The following is a 25,466-nucleotide window of genomic DNA, read 5'->3' on the forward strand; positions in this document are numbered from 1 at the left end:
CAGACTCAGCTGCCTCTCACTGAGCAGCCTATCTGACCGCTCAGTCATCTCTTTGCTTTTTGGAAAATGACGCTATCTTCATGCTCTCCGTGGCCTCTGCACAAAAGGTGTTTCCTTATCTATTTGCTTGGCCGATCTCCATCTGCCTCTGAAATGCAGGCTCTTTGAGAACCTTATCATCGCAATATCCTCAGTGCCCAGAAAAATACCTGGTCCATGGTGAGTAGTCAATGTAACATTCGTGTCGCAGACATGAATATGATGACAAGGACACACGCATTAGATGTGCCCACCCTGCGGTCTGAGTTTGAGTCCTGGGCCGCGAAGAATAAACAGCAGGGAAGACACGATCACTCTCTGAAAATGACAACACGAAGGGCCCTCTGCAGGGACTTCTTGCTTCTACTGATGCTTATTTTTTAAAATGTCTGCTATATGGTAATGCAGTATTTTATTTATTCTGTCCATTCATAATTAATATTTGAGAACATCAACAATATTAATGGAATTTAATCTAAGAGAAGTTCAACCTACATTTTTCAAAATATTGCAGTACCGGTACCAATAAGAGAGATAACTGTGGTCAGAATTACTTTGTCCGAACTTTTAATAAATGTTGGAAGGTAGTCTACAACACATGCAGTTCAGTTTTGGGCGTAAAGCTCTTTGGATTTGAGGAAGAACATTCGGTTCACTTCACTAATAGGGACGTCTCTCAGCGCTGGGATGGCCTCCGCCTGGTGCTTCTTCTGCTGCTGGTTCTTGGCGTAGTTATCTGCAGGGAGGGGACAAAGGCTCTGACTGCCCAGCAACTTCCTCCACATCTCTGGGGCTTATGGAGACCCACTGCACTGCTTTACCGGGCTAATGTTTGGATAATGACAGATACCACGTTTAAATAGAATTAAAAGATCATTTATATTCTGTCTTTAAAAGAAATGTCCCAGTTAGAACAGACATTATTATAGTAGTTTTTCGCCTGCATAAGAAATTATTTCATTCATCTGTACAATGATAATTAAAGTCCCACTGGCATATTTCTCATAGGAACAGAATTCCACTCAGGCTTAGAAAATATATTTAAATCAACACCCAAAAACTATTAAGTCATTTGATACGATCATTCATACAAACATAACACTTTCCCTCTCTGCACTAATTGTCTATTTGCCATAATTCCGGTCAAGAAGGCTAGGAATACAGTAGGTTATCAGAAAGGAAATATAAAAATACTGTAATTGATTTTCAAAATACATTGTATAGGCTCACTAAAAAAGGACTTTGAGAAGTTAAAAAATCATACCTGGGAACTTAAGAAATATTTCACTTCCTAGAATCTAAACGAGCTTAGGAATCTGCATAAATTACTTTAATCTTTAGACTTCAAAAAAACAAAACTGCCAAAACGTGCTGTGGCCTGTCTACCCCTCGCTGGGGTCAGGTGTACACGGTGACCCCGAGGGCGCACGCCCCCAGTCCCTCCCCCGGACACATTCTGCGTGGCCTACGTGCCATCCCGCCATCTACAGGGCCTGTTTAGGATAAAGGGAGTTTCTGTCCGGCAAAGGTGCCCAGCAACATGCTCTACACTCCTGGTTTTTATGTGCAAATACACCTGTTAACTCGTGCCGTGCGCAGCATGCTCGTCAGAACTTACTTCCCATGGACGCCTTCCTCTGCTTTACCGCTGCAGTGTCCCTCCCAAGTTCTTTTCACAGTGCCACCGTGTCACTCAGGGCAGCCCGCCCTGGGTAAAAGCGCCGCGAGCCCAGCCCTCCGTCGCCCGCACCTCGCATCGGTGGACGTTTACCTGTGATGGTATGGATGGAGTTGAGGGGCGAGGTGTCCATCATGTTGACTCCGAACAGGAGCACATACCCGATGACTACAGTGATGAGGAGGTAGATGGGCAGGGCGACTGCCCAGTACCTGCAGGAGAGAAAACGAAGCGGGCAGCAGACGTCCCCGGAGGTGTAATTCCTACAAGTCTGCCACTAGTTAACATCACTCAAAAATTTTAATGTCATTGAAGTGATACACGTACATGAGACAGTTCAGCAAGGCTTGTCATGAGAAGCTGCAACCTGCATCCCACCCGTCTCGACGCCAGGGTCTCACCCCCAAAAGGGACCTGGGCGCCTGAGCTGTTTCTTCCGTACTGACCTCTGCATTTGCACAAAAACATGCTCACGTTATAATGGTTTTTCAATCGCAGACATTCACTCTGCGCTTCCTAAGGGGCAGATGAGGAATTGAGCTCTTTTGCGCTCTTACCTGCCTCCCGTCCTCTTACTAGACTTACATCACAATTTCTGGGCATATCCAGTTTTTAAAAACTATTGTGACTGTATAAATGATGCTTGCCACTGAGCGCCTTGGTCTTGTTATATTTGTTCTTATACAATTTTTTCTTTGCTTTTTCTGGAATTAGTAACTCCATCTTTTTGTGTGTTTGCTTACTTTCCACATACCTACCAGCCCTCAACCCCAGAGCCTCCGGGAGGGCGCCAACGGGCCCTCAGAGCAGCGAGCGCATCGGGTGATGGCAGGCGGGGGCTCGGGCACGGTTTAGTCGGTCAGTCACTTTCGCCCCACTGTCTGTCTTCTCTCTCTGGACCTTCTAGGAGCTAAGATTTTTCGCCCTGGTATACTTTCCTCATCTTTCCTCTAGTTTCCATTTTTCTGTCTTCTACTTTCTGGAGGTTACCTTTGGTTCATCTTTTAACCCATCAATTAAAATTTCAATTTTGGCTATCATATTTATCATTTTCAAAAACAGCAGCAATTCCTTAAACATTCCATACTTTTTATAGCGTTCTGTGCTTGTTTCATAGTTATTTTCTTGTTCCTTCCATTAGCTCCTTTTCCTTCAAGTTCCTTTTTTCTTTTGGGTTTCATTTTAAAGGTTTTTAGAAAACGTCTGGTAAGTCAGAGTTGCCCACTCCGGTTTAAAGGTGAAGTGCTAACGAGGTAACTGGGAGCGCTGTGTATACGTGGGCCAGGGTGGCGACCTGGCAGGTCTCGCTCCGGGAGCCCCGGCCTTTTCACTGGCGGACCTCCAAGGGTCAGAGACCGCATGTCCCTTCTCCGGCGCTGCCTCGGGGGACAAGCCAGCTTCTGGTTTTGCTGGGAGAAGCAGAATGCGGGAAGCTGGCAGCCTCAAGCCTGGGAGCAGCGTGAGGAAAGCTGCTGGGGGAACCTTATCTTTCAGGAACGCGCGGATTCCCACGGATTTCCCTGGTGTCGGTACGGTGCCCCCTTCCCGTGCTCAGTTAGACTTAGCGTCTGCAGACTCATTCAACCTTCCAGAGTAAAACTCCCATCTTCTGCAGGGGAGGACGGTTGGTCTCCCTGCTCTGGGGGCCGAGGAGGGGGATTTGAGAGTCTCATGCCCTTTAAACACTGTTTTCAGCCCAATCCAGAATTACCGTGTTAAAGAGGTACCTGGTTTGTCCAGTTTCTGAGCCTTTCTCTTGGCCTAGGGCACAAATATTCTTGCCGGCTTCCCTATCTCAGCAATGTGAAAAAGTGGAAATTAAGTCAGTCATTTCTCACCTTTCTACAACCCCCAAATTTGGCTGATACCTTTTACCTGCTATTCCATTATTTGTTCCTGTAGATTTACACCTTAAAAAAAAATTTTTTTTCCCCTACAGAGTTACTTTAGCAAGATGTTGGGAGGAAATGGAGACAAACATGTGCATTGAATGAATCATTTTTCATTAGAGGTGTGTCAATAATGACCTTTTAAAAGCTTTAAATTTCTATATGGCAATGTATTTTTAAGAAAAAATCTGATCCTTCAAAACAGCATTAATACACCCTTATTTTATTTAAGCAATATGTTAAACTTACTTTTGAGGCCAATAGGTTAAGCCTACGGCGTTGAGCCAAGATTCGGGAATAAAAGCCCACACGAGGTACAGTACTGTGAAGAGAGGGAAGGAGGGTCAGTGAGGCGCAGGCACGGGGCTCCGGCCGAGCGCCAAAGCTCCCGCGCAGCTTCCCTGGTGCTCTCAGAAATGGCTGTCCTGTCCTTCCGGTTCTCCTGGCTCCTTCTCTGTACACGTATCATAATTACTTTCTATCTTTTCATTGTGGTAAAAAACCAAACCAACCAGGAAACTTATAAAACTTAAGCCTTTTTAAGTGTACAGTGCAGCAGTGTTCAGGTATATTCATATTGCTATGAAACAGGTCTCCAGAACATTTTTACCTCACAAATACCCATTAATCAACAACTCCGCTTCTCTCCATTAATATTTTTTGACATGTCTTAACTCTGCCACCCTATCTTAAGCAACTGAAGGTAGCAATTTTTGTAAGTCTTACAGCACCCAGTGATTTGCTCTACACACAGTAGGTGTTCGACACTTCATCCCCACAGGGTTGAAGCCATGACAGCCGTTTCGTCGCCCAGGAGAGAATCACTCGACCCTCGCTCCGCCCCCTGATGCCGGGCTTCGGCCTCACCTCCCAGAACACAACCTGAATTCCCTCAGTCCAAGTCTCTGCGGCAACGTGCCCGGTTGCCCGTGTACGTGGCAGTGAACCCGTGAGCGCTCCCTGTGGGGTAAGCGCACCTCCAAGCACCTCCCCTGCATCGGTCCACTCCACCCTCAGGACCATCCTAGGAGGCATCAGGTCGTTTTTACAGATGAGGAAATGGAACCTTAGAAATGTCACATCATCTGCCCAAGGTAAATAGCAGAGACAAATTTCAAACTACCTGTATCGATGATGATGAAGGAATACCATTTTCCTCAACAAATATGCAACGTGCAGTTTTGTAGGTCAGAAATGTGAGGTACAAAAGTGAACCCAAAAGAGAGGGCCTCTGCCTTCCCTGCACTTAAAATCTAGCGGGACAGGAGATGAGTAAATTGGTGTTTTTAAGACACTGTGACAAGCGCTAATGAGCGAGTAATAAAAGATGATATAGGACCACCAAAGGAGGACCTCGGGCCTAGCTGAGTGGCTCAGCTGGTTAGAGTGTCGTCCTGATATGCCAAGGTCGCAGGTTCGGTCCCCGGTCTGGGCACATACAAGAATCAACCGATTAAAGTATATAAATAAGTGGAACGACAAATTGATGTTTTTCTCTCTTTCTCAAATCAATTTAAAAAGAAAAAGAAAAAGAAAAAGAAGGACCTCAGCCCACACTGGTGGTGATGCAGTGGATGTTAATGGTCAGGAAAGATTTCCTGGAGGAAGAGACTAAATTGGGGCCTGAAGGATGGATAGAGGGTTAGCTTGATCAAAAATGCTGTAGATAAAAGGACATAAGAGGAAGTGGTGTTTCCCCACCATGATCCACAGAGACAGACAGACCAGCACAGCTGGACAGCGGAGGGCAAAGGGGGCAAGAAACGGGCTTGAAGTTTGAGATTGTTTGTCAGTTAATAAAATACAAATAGTGGGGAAACATAAAGTCATAAATGGAAATAATTTACTTAATTAAATAAGCATTTATTGAGCATCTACTATATACCAGGCACTAAATAAAGGTCCAGGCTACACAGAAAAACAACACATGGCCCTTTTCCCACAAACCCGTCCAGGAGACAGGTGTGAGTCCAGCGCAGTGGCAGGAGCCTCACAGGCACTCCCTTACGAGCCCCTTCAAACCCTGCCGAGGTGTGCGCCACTCTTCCTAATTCACAGATGAAAAAACAGAGACTCAGGGAGTTTAAGTTGCCCAAGATCTCAGAGTTAAAAGGGACTGTGCTGGAAGGAGAGAGCCAAGCAGTGTGTTCCCATGTCCCACTCTGCTTTCAGGCAGCAGCAAAAGCATGAGTAGAAACACAGAGGCGAGCAGTCGGGGCAAAGCTCTTGGCCGCTTAGAGGGGCTGGGACATACAGCACAGGCTGTGTGTGTTGAGAAATAAAGCTGGAAAAAAGCGGGTCCTAGAATATGAAAAAATCTTGTGCCAGGAACACAGAATTTACGCTGCAGGCAAGAGACAACTGGATAACCTGTTCTTACTTTCAAAGAGATAGTGAAGGACAAAAAGAAAACCACGCGTGCTCCAGCCAGAGGTTTTAGGCGGGGGAGTTCCGGCCTGTGGCTCCAGCGGGCTGCAGATGGTACGCCGAGGCCACATCTGCGTTAGGGCAGAGGCGGCGAGAAACCCGTCAGATGCAGCGGCAGGCGCGGTGGGTGAGGGGAGAAGGAAACGTTCACGTGAAGAACGACTCCCAGGTTTCTGGAATAGGTGTCTAGTAACTGCAACTCCAAAGAAAGCATACTTGGTCAGTTGTGTTCCACACAGCAACAAGTGACCTTGCAGAAATACACATCTGACCGTGTCACTTGCCTGCTCAAACCCTTCAGTGCCCTTGGAGTAAAACCCAAACTCATGGGCAGGGCGTGCAAGGACCTAAGCGACCTGGCTGCTGCCCGCAGCTCCCACCTCTAGTCCTGGGGCACCTCGTGCCAGCGCCCCAGAGTCTCAGGGCCGCCGCGCTGGCAGTGAGCACGGCCTGCCTGGAGTGCTCGCCCCTTGGCCCTTCCAGCAGACAGCTCCTTCTCCTCCTTCTGTCTTAGCTGAGATCCCGCTTTCTCAAGGGAAGCTGTCCTGGCTAACTTGCTCTTCCAGCTGTGTCTCGCCCACCACGTTCTCATTGCTCCTATCATTTCCCCTTATTTCCTTCAAAGCTATTATCATTTTCTGTAGTTACTGCTATGGACGGAATGTGTGCCTCCCTCAGGTTCATATGGCGGAGCCCTGACCCGCAACGTGGTGGTATTTGAAGGGAGGGTGGGCAGGGAGGGAGGTGACGACTTCATGAGGTTGGGGCCCCCACGATGGGATTATTGTCCTTTTAAGAAAAGAAGAGAGACCCAGAGCTTTGCTTTCCTGTTCTCTCTCTCTGTCTTCCCCCAACCCGCCTCCCCCCCCCCCAACCACCTTGCACTCTCCAGCTTCTAAAACTGTGAGGAAAAAACTGTCTATAGTTCAAGCCACTCAGTCTATAGTACTGTTATAGCTACCTGGGCAGGCTAAGAAAATTACTCTGTTTTTAAATCAGGAAAAATTTCAACGAAGACAATTCTGTAATCCTCCTCTACTTCCCCCTGCCCCTGACCTAGTTGTATCATAACTGCTGTGTACTGACGTCTGACTCTCTATTTCCTGCCTCACTTTCCCAGGCTTTAATCTGACTGACCCCCACGTGTCCCCTGAACCCACAGGCGTGCGTCTTCCTGAGGGCCTCGACGCTGGTTATTCTCTGCTTGGGATCTCGCTCAGCTCCAACCCAGAACCTGGCCTGCAACCCAGGCACGTGCCCTGACCGGGAATCGAACCAGTGACCTTTTGGTCTATAGCATGACATGCAACCCACTGAGCCACACCAGTTGGGGCCACACTTTTACATCTGTGCTTAAACCTCATTGCTCAGCAAGGCACTTCCAGACTGCTGTATTTAGAACAGAGACCACCTCTCCCTCCGATATCCCCCTTTCTTGCTTACTGTCTCTCCATAGTACATTATCCTCTGATATGGTATATGTTTTATTTACTTAACTTCGCTCATTGGCTTTCTTGCTCCACTAGAATGAGAACTCTGTGAAAGCAGGAAATGTTGGCTGTTTGCTTGTAGCCTATAGCAGGGCTCTCAAAAAACTGTTGAATTAATTTTTGTTGGGGGCATTATTAGACTTAAGTCTTAAAGTCATGGCTTTTATTTTTTTGTACAGTTTCTAGTCCTTCAAATTCACTGTAGAACAGGAATTTACAAAAGTATATTAATGGTAATAACAGCAGCTAATATTTATTAGTGCTCAGTGCTCCTATGCATTGTTCTAAGTGCTCTGCATAAATTACGGCAATGAATCCTCCCAATAGCCAGAAGAGACAGCCAAGTGGAGACAACCCAGTGTCTGGGTTCAAGTTCTAGCTCTATCATTTACTGCCTGCAAGACCTTGGGCACGTTATTTTAACCCCGTATGCCTCAGTATTCTCACCGGTACAATGAGGACACTGATAACAACATCCACCTTACAGGACTGCCTTGTGAATGATGAACAAGGAATAAACGTTATCACCGGCCTTTTACGCCTGAAGAACCTGAAGTCTCAAAGAGGATAATTCAACGGTCCCAGACCACACAGCTCCCTGGTGGAAGAGCCACGCTGTGATCTCAGGGTAGAACTTCACTCCAAAGCCTCCCCTAGCAATGGCTTGGCTGGCTATACTGATGCAGTGAAAGTTCACACCCGTACCTTTGTACTTTCCACCAAATTCCAAAAAGTTGGGTGGTGGGTACCCAATTTTCTCCCTATTGACCTCTCACAATTCTCAAATCCTTTCGCGGAGAGATGGGGGGGAGGGACTGCTGTGTGACTCTGGCTATTAGCGGCGCCCCGAGCATCAGTTTATCTGTAAAATGGAATCTTAGAGGGATGGCGTGAGACCCAGGATGCAAAGCGCACCTGACTTCTCTCGCCTAATTCCCTTCACTCACTAGCTCCCATACGCAGCGCTGGAGCCTCTTCCAAAGCCTTCGCGCGGGGCCTTCCCACTTCTCCCTCCTTAGGGTGGGGAAGCTAACTGATCTCACGCCCCTCCCCTGGTCTCCCATGGCGCTGATCGCACTGAATGTTAGCTGCAGATTTACTTGTGTGTCTTGCCATAAGACCATGACCACAGGCACTAGGCTTTAGTCACTCTGTAATCCTTCCTGGTGCAGGATAAATACTTGTTGAGATGATATCTTTCAGGCTGGTAACTGGCACATAGAAAGCCTCCTTCAGGCTTTCTTCAAGAGACATAGGTATAAAGAATCGTAATTCATGGGTGCACATCCTAATAACAAACGCAATAATTTCATTATCCTTGAACACCAGAAAAAGGCCACGGCCTTTTCCATCAGGAAAGTACTTACTGAAGCCAAATTGGGAGCTTAAGAAAAGAACAAAGCCATAAATCGCTCTTTCTGGCAATGGTGACGGTGAATTTTCCACCATCTTCCCTGCGGCTTTGAGACAACCTGTGGGAAAGAAGCACAATCGCCATCAGTGATGTACTCCCCTGATTGGTCTGTTATAACCTCATCGCTTTGCTACGGGCACAGCCTCTGCAGTGGTTTTTCCAGCCTACACCACAGCGAACAGCCATCCTGCGCACACACTTCCAACACACGCACACTTGCACGCGCGCACACCAGCACCCACGCCTAGCCTGCACGCGCACACCAGCCCCCGAACCTCGCGTGCACGCGCCCGTGCACACACGCCGGGGCGCGCACACCCAGCAGAAGAGAGGAGGAGACGGCCGGGGAGAGGAGGGGAGGGAATCGATGGACACCCCCCTTCGTGTCTGCAGGCTTTGCCTTCCTGGGGGAACGGCAGGGGACGGCAGTGCGGGAACAAGCCCACGCGGGCGGCTAAAACCCAGCCCTGCCCTTTAGGGGGAGGGGAGAAGGGGCTTCAGTTTCTAATTCGAGGTCAAGGTGGCCCTCAACCTTGAGTCCTTCAAGCACCCACTTGGGCCCCTCCCAAAAGCTCGGCCACCTTAGCGAGGAGTCCCCTGGGCAAGCGCCGACCTCCAGGAGCTGCAGGGAGGAGAGAAAGGAAAAACTGAGAAGCCGAGGGGCGACGGCGCCCCCCAGCCGGGCGCAGGCGCACCGCGACCCTCCCGCGGTCTAAACGGGCAATCGCTGGGGCCGGCGAAGAGGCTCCCTAGCCCTCCGCGTAGGAGGGGGCAGGGTGGCGCGACAGCGCATGTGCGCTGCGGCCCACGTGATGCTCTGCTGCCCGCGCCGCCGCGCGCTCCCACCCGCGCAGGGTGACGTGGAGGGCCCGAGGCGGCGGCGGCGGCTGCGGCCGCCCGCGTCCGAGGCTCGCGGGCTGCGGGCCCGGGTGAGTGCGCACCTGGCGCGTGGCAGGGCTCCTGGATGTGTCACCTTGTCGCGCTGCATCCGAGATGACCGGGGAGAGGGGCCCTCCACAACCCCTCCGTGGGTGTGTGGTGAGTGTGGGTGTGTGTGCGTCGCCTGCTGTGGTGCCCGCGGTGTGTCCGCGTGGGATGGTGTGCCTGTGCGCAGGAGGTGTGCGGCCACTTTTGTCCGCCCAAGTGGGTGTGTCCCTTTTGTCAGGTGTCCTCCCTCTGCAAGCCTCGGCCCCTCCCGGTGTCTGCGAGAGTGAGAGTAGTCTCTTTGTGTGCGCATTCCCTGGCCGCCTGCGCACCCTCGTCTTGAAGGTGACACCGCTGCTCGGCGAGGGGTCCTTCGGCCCCAGCGCGCTGGCACGTGCCCGTGTGTCGCCTCCTGGCCTACTTGTGTCCGCGCGGGTTCTCCCCAGTGACGGCGTGGGTGTCCCCGGCTGATGTGGGTGGTCTTCCCTCTGTGTCACTGCCCCTCTCCGGGGGTGGGGGGGATGCGCGTCCCCCGGGCGCGTGGCCGCACGTCCTGCAGTCTTAACCCCCGCCTGCAGCATCGCCCGCCCGAGTGTGCGTTCTTGCGTGTCCCCTTGCGCGTGCCGCGCCTGGGTCCTGTTGAGTGCGTGATCCGTGTGCTTGCGGATGTTCGTGAACGTTCTGTCCTCTTTGTTTTGTGTTAACTGCGTCTGCGCCACCCGTTTTCGTGACAGTGGCAGCCAAATCCAGGCCGGCGCCTTCCGTCCCCAAGGAGGGCGAACAGGGGAGGGGAAATGAACCCTCGGGGGCCCACCTCCCTGACGCCTCTCCTGAGCATCCTCCACTTCCACCCCCCACACCCATGGCTAATGGCGGGGGGCGGGTAAGGGTGGGGGCGAGGGAGAGGCTGACCGCAGCGGGTTTAGGCAGCTGCTGCGTAGTATTTTTTCGACGTCCGGTGTGGCCTGTCGAGCCAGCATGTTCACAAGGAGGGGGCCAGGGACCAACGCTGGAGCCGAGGTGGAGGTGAATTTGGGCTGGTACCAGCGGGTGCCTTTTCCAGAGGCGCCCTAAATCCCCAACGCCCCTCGATTGCAGACTCCGAAATTTGCAGAATCAATACATTCTGGCCAACCCTGGCGTTCATCACACTGAACATACAGTGTTTTATGGCGTTCACATAAATTCTCTCCATTCTGCCCAACATCCTGGCGAGGGAAACAAAGCAGACGTTTCACAGATTTATTACTCCCCTGGGAGCGGTTTCCACGTAGTTACAGCTGCAGCTAGGACATTTTTTATTAAAAGAAATTTGCATTTTATCTTAAGGGAAGTGAGATTTATTGCAAGGATGCACAGGGAAAGAAACTTCAAACCCTTAGGGGCCCAGCAGCTGCTCCTCTTGTGCCAAAGGTTCATGCTCTGCGCTCGATCGAGGGCTGCGTTTTGCTGTGTTTCTTCATTTGCTCAGTTTTCTTACTCTTGCCTAATATTCCTTTTTTCTTTTTAATTTCTGGCATATTTCACATATGCAATACACACAGTGCAATACAGTCCAGAGGGGCATCTCACCAATTCATGACTCAGATTTACAGATGTAATAATTTTGCCAAATTTACTTCAGATCCTTTTATTTAAAAAATAAAATTGTAGGTGTTGGAGGGGCTCTCAGTTCCTCCCCCTCCTTCCCTACAGGTAGCCACCTTGTTTCCATTTGTGTCATCATTCCCTTGCATCCATAAACAATAATACAGTGTTGTGTTTTTAAACTTTAATGATATGAAGAAAATGTCTTTTTGCAACTTGCTTTTTTTCAATCGTTACATTTGAGATTTATAAACAAATAAATTGGAAAATTGTGTTGTCTTTGATTCATTCATTTTAATTGCTGGTATAGAATACCATTGTATGAATATACCATTATTTACTCACCCATTTATTTATTGATGGACTCTGAGGTTGTTTCTGGTTTTTGGCTCTAAAAACAAACCCGCAATAAACATCTTTGTATTTGTTTGCTTGTGCACAAATTTGGAAGTTTCTCTAGGAAATAACACCTAGTAGTAGATTTGCTGGATAGCAGGGTATGTGCATCTTCAACTTAACCAAATATCACAGAAGCTGTCAAAACGGTTGTACTGATTTTGACTCTCACTGGCATCGAATGAGGACACATTTTCTCACATCCTTGCTAACAGTTTATGTTACCACACTTGTACATTTTTGCCTTCCCCTTCCTGACTAGCTTCTTTGTAACTTAAGCTGGTGGCTAGATTTGGCCTCTGCTCCAGCGTGTGTCAGCCTTTGGGTTTCTCTCTCACAGCTCATGGGCTCGGTCGTTACCGCGTTTGGTCCTCATAAAATTAATTCCAATAAACATTTATTTTGTACCTGTTGTATGTCAGTTCCTATGGTTGATGTAAAGGTAGTAATTTCCACAGTATAAATACCTCTCAAGCAGCAGGTGATACAATTTAATTACTTTTCACATACGATGAATTGTTCTGAAAAATATTTTTCTCTTTATTTAATGTAATATATGATACATTCAAAATATATGTAACCTATTTACATTGTGAAACGAAACAATAAAACAAACACCTGTCAATCCACCATCCATTCCAAGACACAAAATGACCAGTACAGATGTGCGGACTCCAGAGTTGCTGCTCTCCTGAATTGCGTGTCATTCGTTGCCTTTACAAAATAATTTTATCAGATATGTACACATTCCTCAACAATGTATGGTTTCTGCTGTTTTTGACTTTTTTAAAAAAAATAATGCATACAGTCTTCTGGGTTCACTCAATGTTATGCATTTAAGGGTCACTCATACTACGCATAGATTTGTCATTAATTTTCTTCACTGTGGAATGTTCCATGGGTGAATATAACACAGTGTATGCGTTCTTCTGTTGATGGGCTTTTTTTTTTTAGGTTTTGCTGTGTGTGAAGATTCTCGCACACACCTTCTGGTTCACAGTGGCAAGAATTTCTCTAACTTTCACACTGGGTGCTTGACCCCCAGGGCAGTGATGACGATTTTTCTAGGGGGGTTACTTGGGCACACGTGATACTCATGGGTCAATTTACAGATAAGTGTCACATGCGCGCTCCTGAAATTGGTGTTGCCCGAAGGCCTACGATAGAGGCCCCCCGCCTTCTGGTTCCAGTTCCCCGCCTACCCTTTGACGATAGCCCTCCTGCCTTAGAGGAGGAAGGCACACCCGCCCCCCGGACTCGTCCGGGGGCACTGCCCTGAGTGGGAAGACTCCACAGAACACACAGGGATAATTCCAAATGCGGTGTTTAGGGCTAGGTAAAGCCCCTTCCACTCCAGGCACTCCCCACCTCCGCAAGAGCTGCGTTCCAGAAAACGTAATTTTTTATGTCTAACTGTCAGCAAGTATAGTTATTTTTATCACTGCTCTAATAGTTATAACCATTTAAACCAATGGTATGTCACTTTTATTTTAAAATGTCACTGTGATACTCCAGAAATTCATTCTGTGCAATTATTTAAATTTAGGCTAAAATTTTTCAATATCATCTTAAAGTGTGAAGCGTATGTCATTTTTAAAAGCATTTTTGTGGTTTGTAATGGCACTGTGGTCATCTATTTGCCAGAAGTGAAATTGCCCAGTTATGGGTTATGATTGTTCAACTTTGCAAAATGATGTCAAATTGTTTTCTGAAGTGGTTGCACCAGCTTATACTTCGGCCATCTGTCATGTCAAATCATGTATTTTGGTTGGCAGTGTTTGTGAGTTCTGGTTGGCCTATATCCTCTCCAACGCTTGTTATTGCCACACTTCTTACTATTTGCCAATCAGATGGGTATGAAGTGATGGATCATGGTGGTTTTAATTTGCATTTCTTCAATTGTCAATGAGTTTGAGTGTCTTTTTGTAAGTTTCTGGACCTTCTGTTTCCCTTTAGTGAAATGGCTTATCTTTTACCCATTTTACTATTGGGTTGACTTTTAAAACGAATAAACTGTAACACCGATCCTTTATTGATTATATGCACTGTAGATACCTTCTGTGGCCTGTCATGTCACTGTGGCGTGTTCTGGTGAACAGAAGTTCTTAATTTTAACGTAATCTAATTGGAAGCTTCCTCCAGCCCTGGGATTGCTTTCTTTTTAGAAGTTTTAAAATGATGTTCACATTTAAGGTCATAATCCCTCCGGTACTGATTTTGTGCATGGTGTGAGGTAGTGACGCCCATTCGTTCCCCCCAAGTGGCTCCAGTTGTCCTCATGCCATCTGCTGAGCCACCCTCTGTTCACCAGGGATCTGCTGAACCACCCCTTTGACATGTTCACTCTCTCTGTGCACGGGTTTGTTTCTTGCTCACCTTCCAGTGCCACCTGTCCAGTTGTCTGCCTCTGTGTTGAGACCACAGACATAATTACTAATGCTATCGCTTTACCAGAACTCTTCATATCTGGGGGTGGGGGGCGGGGAGGGGCGGCGGATTCGAGTCTCAGCTGTTCTTGGATCTTTGTTCTTGTTTTAAGAATCAGCTTGTCACGTGACATGAAAAACTTTGGGAATGAATTGGAATTGATTGAATCAGTTTGGGGAGAATTGAAATCTTTAAGATTTTGAACCTTCCTGTTTGAGAACGTGGTATGTATTTATTTCTATTTATTTAGGTTTTTAATGTCTTTTAATAGAGTTTTGTGATTTTTCTCCACCCACATCTAACCGTTTCTAAATGTTGATACCAATATTTCTAGTAGTTTTGTTGCTATTATACATGGTGTTGGTTTTTAAGATTTTTCTGTTTATCGTTAGTAAATAGAAATTTAATGGATTTTTAAATATTGATCTTTAACCGTTCATTTGATAAACTCTTATTTCTAGCATACTTTCTGTAATTCTTTTGGGTTTCTCTGTATATAATTATATTATTTGCAAATAGTGACACTTTTGGTTCTTTCACTTTTCCCTTTAATTTTTTTTCTTGTCATAATACTCTGGCATACTTTTAGAGCTATGTTCAATGGAAGTGATAATGGTTGTTCATTTGAAGTGATTATAGTGGGTATACATGTCTCATGCCTAATTTTAAAGGGAATGCTGCCCCATAAAAAATAGTGTGTGTTATAAGTTTTTGTACATACTCCTTACTAAGTTAGGGAAGCCTTGGTTTGCGATTTTGTCGTATGGTTTGCTGCATCTGTTGAAGAGATCTTGAGTGGTTTTCTCCTTTAATCTGTTAAGTGTGATGGAAATCAATTAACACATTTTAAAATTCTTAATTCTCACATTCTTTCCGTAGATAAGCACAAATTGGTCTTGTTGAATTTTTGCAGAACTACTGGATTGAGGTTGCTAATGTTTTACTTAGGATGTTTGTATTTGTTTGTGAATGAAATCACCTGTCATTTTTCTTTATTGACTGTCTTGTGTGGCTTTGGTAATAAGGGTATCCATGCCTTACACCAGGTAGCGAGGAAGCCCTCCTTTTCTGTTCCGGAGCCAGCTTGAATTAGAGTGATTTGTTTCTTGAAAGTTTGGTGGATGTTACCTGTAAGAGCAGGTGTTTTCTTTGTGGAAGGATTGTAAATTGTTAATGATTTAGTAGGAATTGACAGTTGAATAGTAATAGGATTTAAGATTTTCTGTTTCTTGTAGTCAATTTGGTAAGTTTTAGAAATTTGTTTTTTAACAAAAATTTCAAGTTTATTGGCATCAAGTTCATGTTGCTGTCTTAATTCCCTTTAACTCTGTTTTATCTGTATGTTCTATTCTCTCATTTTGATTTTTGTTTTTGTGTGACTTCTCTTTTTTCTTGAGTAGTCTTACCGAAAGTTTGCCTGTTCTTTTAATTTTGGCAAAGGATTAATTTTTAGCACATTATGTTTCTGGGTTTCTTTTAGCTCATATCTTTTTATTTGTTTTCATCCTTTTTCTTTTCTTGGGTTTATTCTTAAATTATTTTTTAACTTAAATTGCATGCTTATTAATTTTCAGGCATTCCTTTTCTGAGTATAAGCATATAAAGCTATAAATTTTTTCAAAGTTCATTTTTGCTTTATCTCATGGTTTAATTCACAGTGTTTTCATTAGCTTTCAAGTCCAAGTATTTTTAAAATTTCCAGTTTGATTTCTTTTCTTCTTTGACTTACATGTTTTTTAATCTTTTAAAATTTTCAAATTTATCCTACATTAACTTTTTTTACTCATTTCTTAATTGTCGTAAGAGAATGTAATGTGTATTTTGTCCGTAAAAGATTTTTTTGTTTGCCCTTGCTTTATGGTCCTGTACATATGTGTGCTTGTGAAGAGTATGTATTCTCTAATTGTTGTATATCCAGTAGGTCAAGCTTGTGAATTGTGTTGTTTGGATCATCTTTGTTACTTTTTGTTTGTTTGACCTGGATTAACTGAGAGAGCTGTGTTGCAGTATCCTTTGTTACCTTCTAACAGACTTCCTGTAGTTCTAACATTTTTTCTTCTTACATATTTTGAGGCTATTTGATTACATTCACGCAAGCTTACTGTTTTCCTAGTGGATTGAACTTTCTGTACTATAGTGTGATCGTTTCCATGTCTAATTTTGATTTTTATCCTTAGGGTCTGTTTTGTTTAGCCCATCTTTCTTTAGGTGATAATTTTCATGGAATAGCCTTTTCCTTCATTTTACTGTCAGTTTTTTTAAAAAAATCTTTATATTTTAGATATTTCTTATAAAGATCATATTACCTGATTTTTCCTATAATTCACTCAATTTATGTCTTTTATTTGTTTTTATTTTTTCAATCCTCATTCGAGGATATGTTTTATTGATTTTAGAGAGAGAGGGAGGGAGAGAGTAGAGAGAAACGTTGATGCTTCCCATAGGCGTCCTGGACCAGGTATTGAACCTGCCATCTAGGTATGTGCCCTGACCGGGGATTGAACCCACAGCCTTTTGGTATATGGGGACAATGCTCCAACCAACTGAGCCACCTGGCAGCGAGGGCTGTTTGGTATTTTTAAGGAGTCAGTTCAGGTTTCTTGGTGGTCAGCCCAGTTTTTATCTAAAATGACTTTGAGTCTTCTTCCTGAGAGATAACTTTGAGGGGTATCACATTCTCGGTTGATTATTTTCTTTCTGCATAGCGAAGGTATTTTACATGTGAAATCTGCTGCCAGTTTTACGTATGCTTCTTTGAAGAAAACATTCTTTTTCTTTTGGCTTCCGCCTTTGACGTTGTGACATTTCACCTGTGGGACTAGGTGGAGGTCACTTTTCCTGTACCCTCTTTTGGACCCATGTTTTCTGATTCTGAATTTTGTCTTTCTTGAGGTGCGGAAGACCCAGAGCCCTGTGTTTTTTAAGTATTGTCTCTTTTTGATTTTACCTATTCTCTCCTTCTGGAAATTTAACTGGATATATGTATATGTATTAGACTGTTTGAAGATCACTTTTTATCTTCTATCTTTTTATTTCCTTGTCTTTTTACCAGAATTTACAGTGCTGGGTAATTACTCACGTACATCTTCTAGCTCATAACTTATTTCTTCACCTGTGAGAAGTTTTCTCTTTAACCAATCTATTTTTACTTTTAACAACTATATTTTAAATTTCAAAAAGTTTCACTTAGCTCTTTTTAAGGAATACCCAGTCATTTTTTTTACAGTCTAACGTTGTTTGTTGAGCTTTTGGACGCATTGGTGTTCTGCAGACGGCCTCTGGTAAGCCCAGTGTCTGAGGTACTTAGGAGTCTAGATTTATTGCTCGTTCTTCCTCTCTTGTGTCTCCTGCATGGTGGATTATCACCTCCTGTGCTTTGATTATGGACTCCTATCTTATCTTTCTGTGGGAATCTTGAGAGCCTGCTGGGGGATGCGTTTCTTCTGGTCGGGTTTGTGTCAGCCCTGGCAGAGGCTGGGGAGTTGTATCAGCTCTGGCTGGAGCCGAGGAGTTTTTGTGGGACTGTTTTTTCAGTTCCCTCCCTTTGTTTCTGGTCCAGGCTCAGTGTCCTGATCCAGCTACTGCTCTTGACATTACTCTGTGTAGCTCTTGACTTTCAGGTTTAGTTCTAGTGAGAGGTTTGTTGTTTTTGTGGGGGAAAGGATGGTTTTGACTGTTCTTGTTTCTATGAACTCAGCAAAATTAAAAAAAATTTTAAATCTAGGACCTACTTTTCTTTTTTTTGGCAGTGGTAGAGTCCCCTTTGGGTACATCATAATTGATGGGATTAGAAGTCATTTACTTTAATATTTAATTTTATTAGTATATTTTAGTTTGTATTGGGAAAAAAATGATGTCCTACCAAGTGTAAGATTTCTTGGCAATACCAAATTTTCTATTAAAACAAGTTTAACTCTAAGTTAAAAGCTGAGTTATTCTCAAGAAAAATATAAATAGCAGTACAAGTGGCAAGTGGACTAGGCAAAGTTTTCTTTGGGGAATGTGAATAAAAAATTGGGGAGCCACTGAGCTAGGGGATCGAGGTGGGTAGGGGGCACAGTGTACCCTGTGGACCCAGGTGACCCTACAGTGTGAAAACTGCTGTCCGAGGATACGGGCAGGGTGCTCTGGGCTTACAGAGAAGAGGTGTCTGCAGAAGTAAGTCGGGTGGTAGCGAGTGGGTCAGGAAAGGCTTCCCGGAGTCCGGTCCTAGGGTGGGCGGGCGTCGGGTGGCTGCAGCATAAGCTTTGTTCAGGAGGGAGGCAGCCGTGCATGGTCGGCTTGTAAGTTGAGTGCCACGGAGTGACTAAAGGCAGAAGACCTGTGCGTAGTAGGGAGCTTAAACTTCATTCTGAAGACGGAGGGAAGCTGTGGGGTGATTTTGAGCAGTAAAATGCTATGAGGAGGGTTTTAGAGGATGCCAAGATTGAGGCATGTCACCGGTCAAGGGCCTGCTTCTTAAATTCGCTCACTGGAGAAGAAAGATGGAGCTACAGCTGCGGCAGCGGCCCTGAGTATAAAGGGGTGTACGTGCGCTGACTTTAGATTTCTTAGAGGAGTAGAAGTGACAAGACTTCATGGTCATTGGGTAGAAATGTTCACCCCAGGTTTCTGATTTGTTAAGTTTGTTTTTGCACTGATTGAATCTGAGAGGCTAGTGGGACGTGTTGGTTAAATCCAGTAGCAGTTGATGAGGTCTGGAAGTCATGAGATCCAACCCAGTCTGGAGAGATTTGAGAGCCCCGAGCCTTTGGACATTTCAGCCATCAGGTGCTGTTGTGTACGATGAGGTGATCTAAAGTGGTTTATAGATAAACACAATGTTTTGAATTGTTAGGAATTTAATGTATTTGAAAAGCGTAAGTTGTACCTCAAACCTATGACATCATGGATATTATCACTTAGTCAAGTGAGACGAGTAAAAGAGAAATATCAAGTAAATATCAGGTAAATAAAAATACATGTTATGTATGGAAATGGCAAAAATCATGGTGAAGCTATGAAGTGATGGGAGTTCAGAAGGTGCTGTTTTCAGCCATGGGTGTGGTGGGTAAGAACACCCAAGGAGAGAGTGAGCATGAAAGAAAAGGGAGTTGGCACTTGGGTGGCGGGGAGCGGACCAGAAGAGCCCACGGAGACGAGGAAGAGCAGCCAGAAGAATAGGAGGAGCCAGAAGATGGTTTCCGGAGCCCCGAGGAAGAGTTCTGAAAAGGAGGGAGTGGTCCACAGCGGCAAGTAAGTCGTAAGCTGAAAGGTGCTCTTCGGACTTAGCAGTTAAGGTAGACCATTTAGCTGGAAGCGTCCAAACAATGGATTTTTAGAAATGCAGTTCACATTTATAGCAGTTCCTATCCGTCATGTACTATTCTAAGCACTTTAAGTGTGTGGACTGGTTGGCTCATCAGGTAGGTCGTGCTGCTGTCTTCATTTGACACACGAGGAGGCGGAAGCACAGGGAGGTTGCGGAACTTGCCCAAGATCACACGCTCAGGAAACGGGAGAGCCGGGACTCAGGCCCGTGCAGTCTGGTTCCAGAGTCCGTGCTCCTAACCGCTGTGGCAGATCGCCTCTCTGGTTGAAACAAAGTAGAGCATAAAAATTACAGTGACGTGTCATGACAGTAGAGTCGGCATGGGGCGCTGAGATCTGCCGGGCTGTTAGGTCACCTGGCGCAGTCCGCCGGGTGTGAGCCCGTGGACTGTGTTGGAACCGAGGCCATGTCAGTGATACGTGGGCTGTGACAGACAGTTCTTGGCTCTTTCTGTATTTACATACAAAAAAACGTTTGTAAGGCAGATGGGCTTAAAAGTGAATTTCCCAGGATAGCGTATGTCCCATATTATGCGCCATACTTGGGGTGCTAAAATGTCTTTATTTTTTCCAGTCTTTGTTCACTTTGGGAGTTACATTCTAAACTCTGGAAATGTTGTTCATCTAGAACAGGCCAGGTTGCAGACATATACCATCAGTCTGTTGTGGCAGGCCACGGACGACCTTGTTGGAAGTGGAACCCAGTTGTGGGAAACAGCGAAGGAGAAGGGAGGCTTTGAATGGGAGAAAGGGGAAGAGTTCTTGATGAGGTTGAAGGATGTCGGGGGCAGGAGCTGGGCAGCCACGAGCTGTAGCGACTCTTGGCTGTGGTCAGAGGAGCTCTTCGGAGTTAGGCTTGTGGGCAGTGACCTGAGGCCTGGCCTTGGGAAGGAAGCTCCTGGGTGAGGTGGGCCGTGAAGTCCCCATTTTAGCTGAGGAGCAAGTTGAACTGCAAAACTGGGGTCTTGAATGGGTCGCCCACATGGGCCTCAATGTGTGTGGGATGACGATAGAATTCGGAGGAAGGGGACGTTCTGAACTAGTTGTCAGTGACCTTGAACAGGACAGCCGCCGGAAGGTAATGAGGTGGCAATGGCGAGGAAAAGCAGGCGTAATAAAAGGCAGTGTTTGAGAGGAGAGGCCCTGGAATCAGAGGACCTGGGCTGGATCCTTCCTAGCTTGCTGACCTTGAGTAAATTACTTAATTTTCCCAAGCCTGTTTCTTATCTGTACAGTGGAGATGATGGTAATTGAACCTGAGAAAACTTGCTGTGAGGATTGAGGTGAAGCATCCGAAACGCTTGGAACAACGTGTGACAAATAGTACAGATAGTTTGCTAGGAAGAGTGTTAATGATCTTCACTTCTGTTATTGCGAGGTCTTCATAGAGCAACTTGAACATAAGAAGAAGGATTAATTAAAGAAACATTTCTGTTTCAAAACCCGATAATGGTTTTGCTTAGGAAAACAGAAAGCTGGTTTTTGCCCTAACAATAGTGGAACACTAGTGGTGAAGCAAAAACGTATTGAAAATGGTGTTAACAATGGTGCTGGTGACGATAGGAAACAAAGGCCGTTACCCGTGCAAGTTAGAGTGATAAAGTGCAGCATTTTCCAGTGATGTTTAGGTGGTGTAGCTTTTCTTTGATAGCTGTAAATCTCACTGGACTTTGTTTAAGGGGGAAAAAAGCAACTTAGTGTGAAACTCCAGCCCAAAGTCCTCTTTTCCCCCATTGAAATATTTTTCAAACGAGGTTGTTAACGTGAGGGTTTTTGCCCCCTTCGCGGTCTCGCGGTGCTGGCCGGCAGTGGCAGCTGGGAGAGTGTGGCAGCTGGGAGAGTGTCGGCACAGTGCTTGCTGAGGAGGAGAGGGAAGGTCCGGAGGCGCTGTGGGGAATTGGGAGCTGCGCACTCACCCCGTGCCCTTCAGCTGGGCCCCGCCGCCCCAGGCCCGCGCACTGCGCACTGCCGGGCGGGTAGGAGGATGTGAGCAGCGGATAGGAACCTGTTGTCTCGGTGGAGTCAGGATTCGGTTCCTCCCAGGAGGCTGAGAATGTAGCGGTCAGCGTGTGGCGAAGTAACGTGTGTCACGGGATGCAGTAAAAGCAGATGGTGCAAAGGGCCAGTGGTGGGAAGATGTCTTGTTCATTCAGCAAACACATTGGAGGGCTTATCATGTGCTAGGCAGGTGCAAAGATGAGTAAGATGCCCTTAATTGTCCTCCAACTGAAGGAGATGTGTACACGGATATATACAGAGTAGAGACGGTGACTCTTTGAATTCGAGGAAAAGAAGAAATAGAGTAAATTGACGTTTGAAGAGAGTCAGGGTGAACGAATTGTAGAGTGAAAACAAGAACCTTTCAGAGAGCTCAGTGTTCTTGCTGGAGTTACTTCCTTGGGGCGTGAGTTCCAGGTATTTTTCTAAAATGCTGTGGAAGCCAGGAAAGCTGCTTCTCACATCTCGAGTGGTTGAGTCACTGATTCGGGTTTCCGTTGTCCCCTTAAGGTGGTGCACCATGGGCGATCTCGCCCTGGGGGAGTGCACCGTGGCAGAGGGCGCCTGGCGAGAAGATTGCCCTTCCGGGGACGATTGTGCCTTTGCTCCTGAATTTGTGTCCAATGATTATGTTCGTCTGACTCAACTTTACTGTGGTGGGGTGGTAAGTAGATCAGTTAACTTTTTGTTTTTAACATCCTGTCTTAAATCATTTTAAAAATTGAGATAGAATTGGCGTATAACATTATATGGTTTCAGGTGTACAACATGATTCAACATAATGTATATATGTGAAATCACCACATTAAGTCTAGCGAACATCCATCACGACACAGTTAAAATTGGTGGTTTTTTTGCTTGTGATGAGATTTTTGGGATTTAAAGATTTTTGATTCAGGGCTCTTGAGTTTAGGTGTTTTATGGTACATGAGGTTTTCCAGGGAGGTATACATGCTTTTGAAGAGGGGATTTCAGAAGGGGGAGGGAAGCAGCAGGTCAGCAACCGAACCTGCGGCACCGGCGCGGGAGGGCCGCCCGGGTGTGTCTGCCCGCGGCGAGGAGCCCGGAACCACGGGAGGAGGCGGGAGACTCGCTGGCCGAGGGTGCTGTGTTCAGAGTTTATAAATAGATGTGCACTGAAATTTTTAGTTGAGTACCAATACTTCTAATATTAAAAATCAAAACCTGAACTTTTGCATCTTATCAGACACAACTCAAAAGATTTCTCTTTTTTTCCTAGGGTAGACAATATAAAGATTATGCCAAAAGCGAGAGAAACTTAGGTGAGTGCACTGGTATTTTAACTTTAATTTGTTGAAAGACTATCAGGGGAAGTTCATCCTTTCACAGCAACATAACAGACTTAATGTAGCTCTTAAAAATTTGTTCTTACTATTGTTTTTCATTAGAAATCAAAACCTTTCTTTGTTAAAAGAGAGTTTTAACTAACACTTAAATATTCTTTACATTTAACGAGTTAAAATATTTTATCCATTCATTTCTTACCTTTCCATAACCATTTTTGCTTTTTCCCTATTAACACTATTGATTCATTCCAAACGGAGGTAAAAAATATTAATTAAAATTTTTTTTTAATTAAGAATTAGACATCTGCAATATGTGGTGTAGTAAGCCAACTTCTGTCCTGCAAGATTACTGTGACACCATTAAAATACACATCTTCTGGCCACTTCTGTTTCAACATCAACACAGCTCCGTCATATCACGGTTGTACCCCTGTGTGGAGACGGCGTAAGTTTCCGTGTTGTTTATTCTGTATGAATTGTGCAAATTATTTTGCACTGCATGTTGCCCAGTCCAGGGGAAGGCCGTGTCTCATGCTGGCATACCACCCAATTGGACTCTCATTTAATAGAGTGGAAAAGTTAATATACTCGGGATTTGGGTGTATTTGAATGTATAATCATGATAACATTACATAGAATAAGTGAAATTCTGAAGAGCATTAGATGGTAAATTGGAAACTGAGGAAAAATTAATATGCATGTTTATAAATGTCAGCATTGTATACAAGAGAGGAAAAGGTATAGTATTTTAGCCACTTAAACAACTTATTATTACCTAAACTGAAGAAACGGAGAACTTAGAGGTGTAACATAACCTAAGAGTTAAGTATAAAATGTAATGAATTTTTATAAGTATGAGTACCTAATCTTTTAAAAAATAAATTTGTCTTTAAGCAATTTTCGGGCCTCTGAGATAAGTTTGAAGCAATTACAACATCTTGAGTTGATGGAAGATATCGTGGACTTGGGGAGGAAAGTCGTGGTAAGTGGCAGAACACAGCTCTTTCCTCCTCTGTTTAAAGACGCGGAGGAGTCCCCTGGGGCCAGGGCCGTGGCGCTGACTCGCAGCGGAACAGTTGCGGTCCCGGTCAGCCGGGGGGTGCCCGCCCTCCCTGAGCCGTGCTGTGTCTCTGAGAGATCGGGTGGGCAGCTCTTTTCGTGGGCTCGGCATGACATGTTGGAAACCAGGACTGCCCGCTGTCAGTCAAGGATAGGAACTGGAATTTGTGACGCGCGACAGTGTGCTCCTGGCGTGCAGCAACCCTCGTCCGAGGTCCTGAAAGCGAGGGTTCAGTCTTGCAACGTCAGGTCCGCACCGTCAGCACCCTGGCCACGAGCGCTTCCTGTGGCGACCTCTGTCCCCTTCTGCTTGCGGAGGTGCCCTCCTGCCACCCTGAGGGTTGGGGTTTTCCCATTGAGAACCATGAGATTCTTTCTCTTACTCGAGTTGATTATGGAGCCAGGTGTTTTTCTTGGTATTCCTCTGACTGTAAACTTAAATTTAGAAAGGGCACTTAATGCATATTTCCTCCTGGTAATCCTTTGCAGTAACGTATATCAGCCAGTGCATTTTTATTTAAAAAATCTAGCTTTAAAATCCATGCATCTAGAAGTTACACTAAATCATTTTATCATTAGAACTCAGTGTAAGACTATTTCTGAATTCTGGCTTTCAGGTCCTTAAGAGGTAAATTACGCATGATACTGTGTGTGAGCAGTGGACTGCTATGTATATGTGTATTCCTAAAGTGTAGTATTTTGTTGTGCATCGGGAAAGTCAAGTATAATTGACTGAAGAAGGAAAAAAAATGTCTTACACTTTTTTTTCCCCCCACAGAATGACTCATTCTTCATTGGCGGCTTACTGAGGATTGGTTATAAAATAGAAAACGTAAGTGTTAAACCCAGGAATCCAGCACAGGCTCTGTGAGGAAACGGCAGTTGCCCCACTGCTCCGCGCCCACGTCTGGGTCCGCAGAGTCGCTGTTTCATGTGTAGCACCTAGTATAGCTTAGAGCCTCTTTGACAAGTTGGTTCTTTGTTTTCCTCTTTTACTTTACCTGGCATGTTCTCACAAATGGAATTCTTTGGTCCCTGATATGAACATGTTTTGCTGTATAATTATGAAAACACCTTCATACAGTGATAAACCAATTTTTAATGCTGTCAGTGACAGACGTCTACATATTTCCCTTCAGCCTGACAGCAGCATCGATAGCTCCACTGTGTAATTTCTGGTCATTTCGGACACTAGAAGTATGAATGATGGTTCTGTGAAGATCCTTGCACGGGGGGCTCATTTGCCTAGCCGTGCCTCCTCTTGTTACCTTCTGTTCTTCTGTTTGCCACAGACCATTTAAAATACATAATCCCCTTGGGGAACCTTACTTTTTACCTTTAACATGGAGGTTGGGATGGAAGTCCTAGTTGAGGCGAGACCCGAAACCCCGTGTTTACCTTGTGTTGCTGCGTTCTTTCCCGCCCAGAGCTGCCTCAGGCTGGGTGCTCGACCTTAGTGGTCAGGACTGGAGTCATTGCAGAAGCATGTGGAGCCCTGAGGGGGGCCCGGGCAGCCTGCAG

The 25,466-nt window shown here is 45.5% G+C and overlaps 2 protein-coding genes across 6 annotated transcripts in view; one reads left to right on the top strand and one right to left on the bottom strand.

Annotated features, from left to right (window-relative positions):
* Window positions 1–589: 589 nt before the first annotated feature.
* On the bottom strand, window positions 590–9,714 carry PIGP (phosphatidylinositol glycan anchor biosynthesis class P). 2 transcript variants are annotated; one of them, XM_054578292.1, is made up of 5 exons: window positions 9,551–9,714; window positions 8,891–8,995; window positions 3,856–3,928; window positions 1,811–1,929; window positions 590–775 (listed from the first exon to the last, which is right to left on the bottom strand). In XM_054578292.1, exons 2-5 carry the CDS (start codon window positions 8,970–8,972, stop codon window positions 645–647), a joined length of 405 nt encoding a protein of 134 aa, XP_054434267.1. In that variant the 5' UTR covers window positions 8,973–8,995; window positions 9,551–9,714; the 3' UTR covers window positions 590–644. The 2 variants fall into 2 exon arrangements, with proteins under 2 accessions (XP_054434267.1, XP_054434262.1); XM_054578287.1 differs by having other exon boundaries at window positions 9,519–9,714.
* A 48-nt stretch (window positions 9,715–9,762) lies between these two features.
* TTC3 (tetratricopeptide repeat domain 3) overlaps window positions 9,763–25,466 on the top strand; it is a 108,291-nt gene continuing 92,587 nt past the window's right edge. The window contains exons 1-7 of one of the 4 annotated variants that reach the window (XM_054578254.1): window positions 9,763–9,975; window positions 14,384–14,495; window positions 22,090–22,243; window positions 22,820–22,862; window positions 23,181–23,331; window positions 23,781–23,868; window positions 24,724–24,777. In XM_054578254.1, coding sequence (XP_054434229.1) covers window positions 22,100–22,243; window positions 22,820–22,862; window positions 23,181–23,331; window positions 23,781–23,868; window positions 24,724–24,777 — 480 coding nt within the window. In that variant the 5' untranslated portion in view covers window positions 9,763–9,975; window positions 14,384–14,495; window positions 22,090–22,099. The remainder of the gene's footprint in view (window positions 9,976–14,383; window positions 14,496–22,089; window positions 22,244–22,819; window positions 22,863–23,180; window positions 23,332–23,780; window positions 23,869–24,723; window positions 24,778–25,466) is intronic. The other 3 variants (XM_054578261.1, XM_054578274.1, XM_054578283.1) reach the window with 3 other exon arrangements.

This window comes from Pteronotus mesoamericanus, unplaced genomic scaffold, assembly GCF_021234165.1.
Source record: "Pteronotus mesoamericanus isolate MK-2021 breed Mesoamerican mustached bat unplaced genomic scaffold, CSHL_Meso_final contig_116, whole genome shotgun sequence".
NCBI lineage: Eukaryota > Metazoa > Chordata > Mammalia > Chiroptera > Mormoopidae > Pteronotus > Pteronotus mesoamericanus.

Bases quoted from the DNA above. Each gene is read 5' to 3' on its own strand.
- PIGP (XM_054578292.1), bottom strand. From the start codon at position 8,972: ATGGTGGAAAATTCACCGTCACCATTGCCAGAAAGAGCGATTTATGGC. The intron at 1,930-3,855 runs GTAAGTTTAACA...TCTCTCCTGCAG, and splicing joins TTAACCTATTGGCCTCAAAA to GTACTGGGCAGTCGCCCTGC. The intron at 776-1,810 runs GTAAACGTCCAC...CCCTCCCTGCAG, and splicing joins CTCCATCCATACCATCACAG to ATAACTACGCCAAGAACCAG.